Source organism: Primulina tabacum, unplaced genomic scaffold, assembly GCF_025594145.1.
Source record: "Primulina tabacum isolate GXHZ01 unplaced genomic scaffold, ASM2559414v2 Contig794, whole genome shotgun sequence".
Classification (NCBI taxonomy): domain Eukaryota; kingdom Viridiplantae; phylum Streptophyta; class Magnoliopsida; order Lamiales; family Gesneriaceae; genus Primulina; species Primulina tabacum.
The window spans coordinates 21,667-32,992 of record NW_027459915.1 but is presented as its reverse complement, the minus strand read 5'-3'; the positions used below and the strand labels follow the sequence as shown (position 1 = coordinate 32,992).

Sequence of the window (11,326 nt, the reverse complement as noted above, 5' to 3'; positions counted from 1 at the left end):
TATTGAAATGGATAAATCTTGGATTCACTCGGATAGAATGTCAAAACAGTACGAGGAGGGTGTGGAACAGTTTAGAGGAGGTTGTTTAGAGAATCCCCATATTGACCCCAATTTAATTCATTGTCCTTGTTGCAAATGTAAAAATCTTAAAAAAAGACCAGCTAAGTCCATTCGAGAGCATCTTTATTTCCACGGTTTTAGTCAAAATTATGTGAATTGGATTTGGCACGGTGAGTCTGCTGAAAGTGACAAAGTAAATTGGAGCACCAACAAGGAGCCAATTGGTAACTATCACGGAGACTTTGAAACCACTAATATGTGTGAGGCAGCATATGATAACTATAAAGAAAATCCAGAAGCGTTAATGGAATTTTTGAAGGAAGCAGAGAAACCTTTGTATAATGGATGTAAGCGTTACACAAAGTTGAGTGCAATTGTGAAACTATACAACACCAAAGCAAAGCATGGAATGAGTGACGCTCTATTTTCCGATCTACTAATGGATTTTGGGAATATGCTACCAGATAATCACAACTTGCCAACCAAAATGTATGATGCAAAAAAGACATTGAGTTGTTTGGCGTTGAGTCATGAAAAGATTCATGCTTGTTCCAATGATTGCATTCTTTATAGGAAGCAATATAAGGACTGCGTAAACTGCCCTAAATGTGGCTTGTCACGGTGGAAGCTAACCAAGAAGAACGTCGAGAATAAATGTGTTCCTGCAAAGATGTTGTGGTATTTCCCTCCCATATCAAGATTTAAGCGCATGTTTAAATCTCTACATACCTCCAATAATTTAACATGGCATGCAGAAACCACAGGAGTTCCCGGTTAGTTACGTCATCCAGCTGATTCACCATCTTGGAAGTTGGTGGATCATATGTGGCCCTACTTTGAAAGTGAACCAAGAAATCTTCGCCTGGCACTTGCAGCTGATGGAATTAATCCTTATAGCAACCTTAGTAGTCGGTACAGTTGCTGGCCAATTATGTTGGTCACCTATAATCTGCCTCCAAACATGTGTATGAAGAGAAAATTCATCATGCTAATTATGCTCATTTCAGGGCCTAAACAGCCAGGAAACGATATAGATGTCTATCTTGATGTGTTAGTTGAAGATTTTCAACGATCGTGGGATGGAGTTGATGGTGTCTATGATGCTTATCGAAGACAATTTTTCACTCTTAAAGCAATCTTATTATGGACCATCAATGACTTTCCAGCCTATGGTAACCTTAGTGGATGTACTACACATGGTTATTATGCATGCCCAGTATGCAAAGAAGATACTTGTGCAAAGCATTTGGAAAATGGGAAGAAAATGTCATTTGTAGGTCATAGACGATTCCTACCACGGTTTCATCCATATCGGAGGCAAATGAAAGAGTTCGATGGTATGGAAGAACATGGAGAATCATCTACACCATTATCTGGGGTTGCTTTGTTTGACAAGCTTTCTGACATAAGGTGTGTTTTCAGAAAGAAGATTAGTGTGAAAGGTAAAAAAAGAAAGAATGCAAAGGACAATAATTTGGAAGATAGTAAAGAAGAAAAAGATTTTGGATTAACAGATTTCAGAAAATGTTGGAAGAAGAAATCAATTTTTTTCAATCTTCCTTATTGGAAACACCTGCATGTTAGGCATTGTCTCGATGTGATGCACATAGAGAAAAATGTCTTCGAATATCTCATTAATGCTTTGATGAATGTTAAAGGAAAAACCAAGGACAATGTGGCAGCTAGGTTGGACATGGTTCAAATGGGAGTTAGGCCTGAATTGGCACCTAAATTTGGTGAAAAAAGAACATATCTTCCTCCTGCTGCATGCTCATTCACAAAAAAAAAAGTTACAAGTTTGTCAGTCGATAATGGATATAAAAGTCCCAGAAAGTTTCTCATCGAACCTGAAAAATATTGTGTCCTTATCTGAGTTGAAATTGATTGGCTTGAAATCTCATGATTGTCATGTTCTAATGCAGCATTTCCTGCCAATACTCATACGTGATGCATTACCAAAACATGTTAGATATGCCATCATAAGATTATGCTTCTTCTTCGAAGATATTTGTTGCAAGGTGATAGATGTAGCCAAGTTAGATAAGCTGCAATCTGACTTGGTTGTTACACTTTGCTTATTGGAGCAGTATTTCCCCCCCTTCTTTCTTCGATGTCATGCTTCACTTAACAGTTCATCTTGTTCGAGAAGTTCGATTATGTGGACCAGTGTACTTCCGGTGGATGTACCCGTTCGAAAGATCCATGAAGGTGCTTAAGAGTTATGTAGGCAGTCGAAAACATCCTGAAGGTTGCATTGTTCGGAGATATTCAGCCGAAGAAGCAATTGAGTTTTGTTCGGAATACCTAAATGACCTTGATCCTATTGGGGTTCCTCAATCAAATCGCGATCCCAAATCAAACATTCCTGGCTTCTTAGCATGCAAAACACCAATTATAGTGCCACAAGTTGACCTTCAACAAGCACATTTGACTGTGCTGGAAAATACAGAAGAAGTATCTCCCTACATTATGTAAAAGTGTATTTCATTAATCTATGATTCTGCACCCATGTGATTGTAAATATTTAATATCCAACACAAATTGCTATATAAATATTTCCACAGTGAACATAAATATTTCCTGAAGTCAATGTTTCCGAAAAAAGAGAAAGATGAAAGGTGGATACAAGATGCTCACAATAAGAAGTTCATTGACTGGTTTCGTGCAAAGGTTAGGTGGATAAATATGCTTTATGCATTTTGAGGTGAACAGTTTGTAGCTAGTATTTTAATCACCCTATTCTAATTGTATAAATGTCAGGTGGATGCTTAAATAGATAGCTGCAATGGTGGAACGACATCAACATTGACATGGCTGGCTCATGGTCCACGTGGGCAAGTCATTAAGTATAGTAGTTACTTGATAAATGGCAATTTATACCAAACAAAGGCACGGGATGATGAGAGAGTTTGCCAAAACAGTGGGGTTTCTCTAGTTGCTAGCACCATGCTTGTCTTTAGCGCCAAAGATAAGAATCTCTTGATGACTGATGTGACTTTCTATGGAGTGATTGAAGAAATATGGGAGTTGGACTATCATCAATTTCAAGTTCCTCTTTTCAAGTGTGCGTGGGTTGCAAATGACAAAGGAGTAATCAACAATGATGAATGTGGATTCACCTTGGTCAATATGAACAAAATAGGGCACAAGAATGACTCATTTGTCCTTGCAAGTCAAGTTAATCAAGTCTTTTATATTGATGACCTATTACAAAAAGGGTGGTCAATTGTACTCCCTGTGCCAAATCGATGTTACGAGGGAGATGATGATGGTTGGACTAGTATTCTTGTTTCTCGACCAATTGATGATGTTGATACTCATTGTATTCCGGCTCATGAAAGTTACTTTAGATCAGAAACTGAGAGTGGCTGGGAAACGAACAAGAAAAAATGATGTTTTTCACTTTTATGTCATGTTTTTTGTTATGCTATGAACATAACCTCATTGCTATTATTTATGTCATGTTTATTATTTATGTCAGGTTTCTACAAGTCATGTTTATTATTTATTTTATTATTGTTTCTGTTATTATTTATGTCATGTTTATACATGTCTTATTAGAATTATTGTTTATGTTATTTTAATGGTTAATGTTATTGTGTAGGTTTTAACATTGGTTTCATTCATGTAAATATGCAGAAAAAAGCTCAATGGGTCGTAAAAAAAAGGAATCAAATGCTACAGTTGAGATGATACAAGGAGTACATGATGATAAGCCAAATGAAGTTACTAATGCAGAGCACCCTATACTTACTGATGGAGAAGAACATCTTGTAGATGTGCAGAGGAACAAGCGAGGCCTTACGTTGATGGGTAAACTAATTGCTACTGCTAGATAGGGGAAAAAAGCAAAGATTGATTATGATGACATGGGGCGGCCAGCATACAATGCAAATGGAAGGGCTTTACAATCATACATTAGTTCTATTGCTAGAGCCATGGTGCCAATCAGTATAAAGTCATGGTCTGAAGTTCCAGAAAACATAAAACAAAAACTGTGGGAAGAGATCTCGGTAAGTACAAGCTTCAATTTGAATTTACAGTCATACTTGCACCTCTAACTATTCTGTTTTTGTTGCAGAATGTCTTTGAACTAGCGTCACAAAGTGAGTATGCTATGATGAATTCAGCATCTCAGAAGTGGCGAGATTTCAAAAAAAAATTGACTAGTAGATTTGTTTGGCCGAACAAAGATAATCTTGAAAAGTTGATTTCTCCACCAAGTCAGTATCAACTCTCAATAGCAGATTGGAAAGCATTTGTGGAAGCGAGACTGGATCCATCATGGGATGTACTTTAATAATTGATATGTTTCCTCACGAATTTATTAAATTCAATACTTAACTGAGCCAACATAATGATGTAGGTTACTCATGAAAAACAAAAACAACGGACCATGCATTGTAAATATCACCACGGAATGTCTCGCAAGGGTTACATTGGCTTGGAGGCTGAACTGGTAAGAAACAAAGCAATATATTTGTAATTTTTGGCATGTTCTTCATGTTATTAAACATATGAATTTTGAAATTGTAGCGGAACAAAAACTTGGTTGCTGAAGATGAGGAAGTTGATAGATCTGTGCTTTGGCGTAAAGCTCGAGAAGACAAATCTGGCAACATAACATGTTCGGAGACATCAGAAGTAGCTGAAAAAATTGTAAATGTTTAGTTTTATTCAATCGCCATATTGCCTATATAAATAACACTGTAATTTGTGAATTGATTTGTCATGTCTCCAACTGTAGGATGAATTGTTGAAAAAGAAAGGCAAAGGAGAGTTCAAATCTTCTGGAATGAATGACGTGTTAACCGCTGCCTTAGGAAGCCAAGAACACTATGGAAGGGTTCGAGGTGTGGGAGGTTTCGTAAAACCACAAGTATACTTTAAAACTCCAAGAAAGAAGAGAGAAACAATCTCAAAAGCTTTGATTGAAAATGTAAAAGCACAATCAGAGGAGACTAAAAGTTTGAAATCTGAATTGGAGATGCTGAGGTTTCAACTTGCTGCTGTGATTCCATTAATCAATGATCGATCTTCTGAGACTGTAGCATCAAACAAGTTCTCAGGAGTGAAAGACACAAAATTGTCAGATGATGTGGAAGAAGTTTATGATTGCGGCACTTCAAATACGAAGGTTGTATGTCTCTGAATTTAATGTCAATTAAATTCTATTCACCTCCATATAAAAATATATCATGTCTTTTTGTTCTTGAAAGGAGAAAAAATGTCACCTGGCTGTAAAAGAACGCGAAAACGTGGTGGCTTATGGCACAATAATATCATAAGGAGGTCCAAATGTTATGATTCACCATGTTCCACTTGGGGAAGAGAACTTCAAGGTATCTATTGATGTTGTCTTAGATGAAAAAGCACAGCTTCCGATCCCAATTAAGTTTGGACCAACAATCATCAATGATGCTGTTGGAGTCATTGTTGGTTGGCCTAAAGAGTTGGTTATTTTTCCAACGACAAAGGTACTTTAGGTTTTCATTTGACTTTGTGTTTGCAATTGTCAGATATGTTGCTTGAACAATTTTTTATTTTAAAATACTTGTATGAATAATATTTTTAATTGTAGAGGAAGGGGAAACCTCAATCATTTTCGCTTGCGGATGTTCCTGGTCAGCGCGACAAGTTCAAAAAAATTGAAAAAACATTACCCATGTCGTGCAAGTATATCTACTCTCATGTTGTTAGATTGCTGAATGAATCGGATACCATATACATTGAGTTTGAGGACGCTACGTTTGGACATCCTAAAAGCATATTGTTGCTAAGAGAAGATATCTTACGCTTTATTGAGATGAGGGAGATAGGTTCCAGACAAATTTTAGTTTACATGGGGTATATATAATGTCTAACTTACAATATTTGTGCATTTATATGATATTTTTTGTGGTACTTGTTCATATTTTGAAAATTTTCTAAACGATATATTTGTGCATCTATATCTTGCAGTCACCTCTACAAATATTTGAAGGAAAAAGACAAGGCTGATTATTTTTCGTTTGTGGATCCCGATAATATACCTACATGCCCGATTGGCACAGATGGCCGTGACTTATCACAACATATTGCTAACCAGTTGGAAGCAGTGTGTAGAGATAGCATCTGCCTCATCCCATACAACACTGGGTAAGATTTTAGTTATTTATAGATTTCTAATTCATGATAGTCAATGCTGTAATTTCATTTTTTCAGGTACCATTGGATCTTGACTATCGTCAACGAAGATAAGAATATGATATATTTATTGGATTCTACGTCTAACAGGAACCAAGATGATACATGTAAAACTATTGTGACAAAGTAGGTAGTAGCTTATGTTGATTTTGAATACATTAACTTATAAATATGCAAAAAAATAACTTCTTACTTTTTAAAATGTAGTTGGGTGAAGATGTACAATGTCTCGAAGGGTATTTCTAAAGGGCCAGGTTTTAAAATATTGACGGTATGTATCATACTTATTTATGAATACATGAATTGATAGTGGTTATTAATTAGATTGTGATTGTTGCATTAACTTTTCAATTCCATTAGGGTAATCTAAAACAAAGTGGTTCTGTTGAATGTGGATATTGTGTGATGAGGTACATGAAAGAGATAGTCGATTGCGATGATCCACAGTTGGAGAAGATGGTGAGTTTCTTCTTGGGATAAATTTTTGATTGATTGGGATGAATTGTTGCCATTAAGATATATTTTATTGTTGAGATAATGTGTTGCCATTGGGATATATTTTATTGTTGATATAATTGCTTGAGATGAATTATTGTCATTGTGATATATTTTATATTAGTGATATTTTAGCTGAACACAGTAACTTGTTTGCCTTTGGATTCTGCAGATTTTATATTAGTGAAATATGGATTTTGTGTTCAGATTTTAGCAGTACCGTAGCTGCTAAAATCTGAATACAAAATCCATATTTCTAAAATTCAGATTTTGTATGTTGGATTCTGCAGTGTGAATAACCACTGATATTAGTGAATAACCACTGATGTTAGCCGAGTCAGAAACCATAGGCTCTTCAATGAAAAGTTTCATGAATTGGTAGCCGATTCAGAAACCATATCATCCTGAATAACCACTGATATTAGTGAATTGGGTCTAGAAATTGGAAAGTTTCATGAATTGGTAACTCTTGAAAACTATACAGATCCCCATGATTCTTCAAATCCGTACCATTGCATAATATTGCTTTTACCTATCTTCTTCGTTCATTTTCCTTTGTTGTATCTACAGAGAGTTCTTAAATGCTTTAATTAAGTTCCATGTACTTTTAGTTTGTAGTTACAGTAATACAAATTGAGATACAAAACTGTTATGGAATTGTTAACTTGGTGAACTTAGCAATGAAAAGTCCACTGATAAACGAAGTTGATGGATCGAAACGCAGTGTCTTTGGTATTCTTGCAAGGGTAACCCTTTGCATCTTCTATCTCTACCAATTCTGTAAAAACGGTTTTCCTTCTTGCATAGCTTTATATCCAAGTTGTCATCTTCATGTCTTCACTGCCATCGTTATCTTGTAGTCGAGAAATGGAAATGCATATTTTGTGATTTTTGGACTTTTCTGCCGAGAAATGGTACATTCACATTAACCAAAAACAACTCAAAACAGAAATTCTAGACATTTTTTGGTTATGTGATTTTTGGACTTTTCTGTCCAAGCATCTGTGTTTTCAGTCGAGAACCGGTACAGTCATATTGTATGCTGATGCACAATCAGATTTTCCTTTGAGTCGATTCTTGGTTGCATGCTTCATTAATTGGTTTCTCAGTTTTGTGAAGTTCTCACACATGGCTGTTAGCATATCTGTAATTTTTGTTCATTATATCTCCATTTTTTTATTTAAGTGCCAACATATATGTAATATGTTCAGATTCCATCAATTTAAATACTTTTTAAATATATATCTGTCAATTTTTATTTAAAATAGAAGAATTTAATGTATTTTCTTTTTTAAATTTCAGTTTGCAGGATGCATCAAGAAACAATTTTACAACAAATCTCAATATGATGAGGTCAGAAGTGAATGGAGTGAATTTGTCTACTCCTATGTAGGTGATTAAATGGATGTTGTATGTTGGGATAAATATTTTGTTTGTCATTGTGGATTTTTGGATATACTTTTGGTTTTGTGGATATATTTTTGGGTTATTTGTGGATTGATGAATATGTAATTGTGTATTTCTGGATCTTCATCATTTTTAGATGGATAATTTATGAATTTAATTATATTAGTGTATTAAGTCATATATTGCGAAGTCTTTTTTTAACAATTACTTCATCAAAATAAAAAATAATGAAGTGTAACAGATAAATTACTTCGTTGTTATTTGCAAATTGTGAAGTAACATAATATTAAATACTTCGTCAATAAGAAATCAGACGAAGTGATAGAATTAATTTATTTCACCATTGTTCTGTAAAAACGAAGTTGTTTTGCGTAATTACTTCACCAAAATACAAATTATTGAAGTCTTTCGAACCACTTACCTCGTCACTAAATGTAAATTGTGAAGTAACATAATATAAAATACTTCAACAAATAGGATAAATGCTGAAGTTATAGATTATATTTACTTCAACAAATGGGATAAATTGTGAAGTTGTTTGCGTCTATTACTTCACCAAAATACATAACTACGAAGTCTTTCAGATGAATTACTTCGTCACTCAATGTAAATTGTGAAGTAAAATATTATAAACTACTTCGCTAAATAATAATTAAGACGAAGTTATATATATTCTATTACTTTACTATTTACAAAAATTGATGAAGTAAAACACATTTCTTACTTCGGCACCGTTCCAATTCCGGACCGAAAACGAAAACCGGTCAAAGACTTCAGTAATTTCAATCATACAACTTCGGTTATTATGCAAAGTAAAAGGTACATCTATTACTTCACGTCCATATACTTCGGCAATTAACTACCTTATTACTTCATTGAATACGCGAAGTAAAAAGCGATTTTTCTACTAGTGAAAGTGACCAAATTTTGACCAATCACTATGAGGGAGTATGACCAGCATATAGCCTAACATTATCATGGTCAAAACCAACAACCAATAAGCAAAGAAAGATGCATGCACACAAATATCTGCTTAAGAAGAATGTTGTGAACCAGGTGAAATGCAGCATGCAATTTTAAATATAAAGAGAACATAACAACTGTTAAAGATTCATTGGCTCATTGTAAAGCTGTTATGGGGAGTTCGGCCAAAATATGGTATGTCAAAAAATTGTCTTAGTAATACTTGCCACCAACAAAAAAAGTTTTGGTAAAGGGCGTACCATTTTTGTTTGATTGTGGCAGTAATATTTTCAATTTTTCCTCGATCTTATAAAAGATTTTAGCAGCCGGTGGAGGAGTTTCTAGAGTTGTGAGTAGATCCATAGCTCGAAATAGATGCAACAAATTTGGTAAGGCATCAAACTCCCCCGTCAGGCAAATGATAATTACAAATACAAGAAGGCCAACTAATGGCTGAAAAAATTCAAACACATTAGTTAGGTAAAGTAAACGAGATGAGCGAGCCAAGGAAGTACTTTATCTAAAAGATGCATGAGACTGAACAAGGGGAGTATCCAATAGAGAGGCAAGAAAGGATGTTGTAACATCATAAGAACCAATATGAAACGATGGTAGATATGGATGGGGCAACAACTTCTGATGATAAATTTGGTGCAGCCAAAGTGATCAGAGATGGGGGAATTGTAGCAATCATAGACCTGGATAGCATCAGCGGCAAGCTCGGAACGAATGATTGGTCGTGACTAAAAACAACTACAAACATATAAAGGTTGTACGAGGAATTCACAGGTTAATAGAAATTGTCAAGTCAAGGCCAACCAATGGCCAACTTGCTATAATCATGATAGTGAAGGTTAATGAATGGCCAAAAAGCACATAGATGACCAATTCCCCAAAAGAATTCCACATAGTTAAAAAAAAGTAGCATGTAGACAATTAAAAAAGCCAAGACACAATGAAATACACATGCATGAACATACAACTTTGTTTCAGTAACTGTGAAGCCACAACATGACAAGATGAATCAACTAAAGCAAAATAGGAAAGCAGGCCAAGCCAAACCAGAAATAAGGCGGCTTCGTTTCCCCACAGGTAATATTGCTAGTCTCATGAGGTTCAATTGATTCAATATATGAGAATATTTATAGGTAAATGAGCATAATTAAAGGCATAAAATCCAAGTAAAGAAAACAAGATAACTATATGTGGTCATGGGACATGGAGAGTTAGCTTGGGGAGTAGCTTGGGCTCTAGGCATCACAATAGTAAGGGCGTCAACTGGATCGACAATCTGAACGAAGTTGGAGGCTAGAAAATGTTTATGGATTTCATGTGGACAAATTGAAAAACACCTTAAAAATATTTCTACAAGCAAAGAAGAGCTTGTACCAACCTTAGCGTGACACTAAATGGTAAGGGAGAGGACTTGGGTCAGAGCACATTCGATGACGATGGCTTGAGGTAGCATGAATTGGTTGAGTACGAGAGTAGTTTAGCTGCAAAAAAAGGGAAAAAAGTCGAGTTCATGGCTGCCAAGCCAACGACATGAGAAAATGATGCAGCAAGCTCAAGCGCTGTGCACGTTCGGGCGACAATTGTGGCCAGTCGTGAATGTTTTTGGTGAGTGTAGGTGAAAAGGTGACTGAGAATTTGTTAAAAGATATATGAAATAAAATTTCCAAAAAATGAAATTGGGGATTTTAAAAAGCATGGTTTCTGAAGAAAATTTTGGAAGAAGAAGGAAGAAAGCGGGACAAAATATTTTTTTTGAATTTAATTATGAGACCATTTGCAAATTTGAACTTTTTTTAATCATTCTAGTGGCTCAATTCCCTAAAGTTGTTGTGGGCCAAATGATTAATGAAATAAAAATGAAAATGATTTTGTTTTGTTAAAAAGATTATACACAAGAATTTTTGGCCCAATAGGCCAATGCCTGTGGGGATATTTTTTTTGCACCAAAAATAAATTATTGTCCCAAGAAAGTGTGAATGAAAACCAACAAATTAGAAAAAAAAATTGGCCCATTAGACTAAAATATTTTAAATGGCTAATTGGTTGAAATATTGAAAAAGTATGTGGACTCACACCAGTGGCCCTGAAGCCCACATGCAAACGACGTGAAACATCGGAAATCGTGTATTAAGATCATGGGAGAAGTGGGGAAATCCCCAGAAATGAAACAAAAACATCGGCAGAAACAAGTGAGAGACGC

General features: G+C 35.2%; 2 protein-coding genes and 1 long non-coding RNA gene across 3 annotated transcripts; all 3 read left to right on the top strand.

Annotated features, from left to right (window-relative positions):
* The first annotated feature begins 7 nt into the window (after window positions 1-7).
* Window positions 8-3,899, top strand: LOC142535021 (uncharacterized). The gene is made up of 7 exons (XM_075641664.1): window positions 8-833; window positions 936-1,921; window positions 1,983-2,095; window positions 2,148-2,514; window positions 2,666-2,730; window positions 2,841-3,400; window positions 3,700-3,899. Exons 1-7 carry the CDS (start codon window positions 8-10, stop codon window positions 3,897-3,899), a joined length of 3,117 nt encoding a protein of 1,038 aa, XP_075497779.1.
* A 30-nt stretch (window positions 3,900-3,929) lies between these two features.
* LOC142535020 (uncharacterized) lies at window positions 3,930-5,212 on the top strand. The gene is made up of 5 exons (XM_075641663.1): window positions 3,930-4,073; window positions 4,142-4,351; window positions 4,427-4,519; window positions 4,597-4,719; window positions 4,808-5,212. The coding sequence occupies exons 1-5, from the start codon at window positions 3,930-3,932 to the stop codon at window positions 5,210-5,212; spliced, it is 975 nt and encodes a 324-aa protein (XP_075497778.1).
* Window positions 5,213-6,088: 876 nt separating this feature from the next.
* On the top strand, window positions 6,089-6,705 carry LOC142535019 (uncharacterized). Its single transcript, XR_012817316.1, has 3 exons — window positions 6,089-6,198; window positions 6,265-6,372; window positions 6,607-6,705. It is a non-coding gene; the product is annotated as an uncharacterized LOC142535019 (long non-coding RNA).
* The last annotated feature ends 4,621 nt before the right edge of the window (window positions 6,706-11,326 follow it).

Bases quoted from the DNA above. Each gene is read 5' to 3' on its own strand.
- LOC142535021 (XM_075641664.1), top strand. From the start codon at position 8: ATGGATAAATCTTGGATTCACTCGGATAGAATGTCAAAACAGTACGAG. The intron at 834-935 runs GTTAGTTACGTC...TGGCACTTGCAG, and splicing joins AGAAACCACAGGAGTTCCCG to CTGATGGAATTAATCCTTAT. The intron at 1,922-1,982 runs GTCCTTATCTGA...GTTCTAATGCAG, and splicing joins TCGAACCTGAAAAATATTGT to CATTTCCTGCCAATACTCAT.
- LOC142535020 (XM_075641663.1), top strand. From the start codon at position 3,930: ATGGGGCGGCCAGCATACAATGCAAATGGAAGGGCTTTACAATCATAC. The intron at 4,074-4,141 runs GTAAGTACAAGC...TTTTTGTTGCAG, and splicing joins AACTGTGGGAAGAGATCTCG to AATGTCTTTGAACTAGCGTC. The intron at 4,720-4,807 runs GTAAATGTTTAG...CTCCAACTGTAG, and splicing joins CAGAAGTAGCTGAAAAAATT to GATGAATTGTTGAAAAAGAA.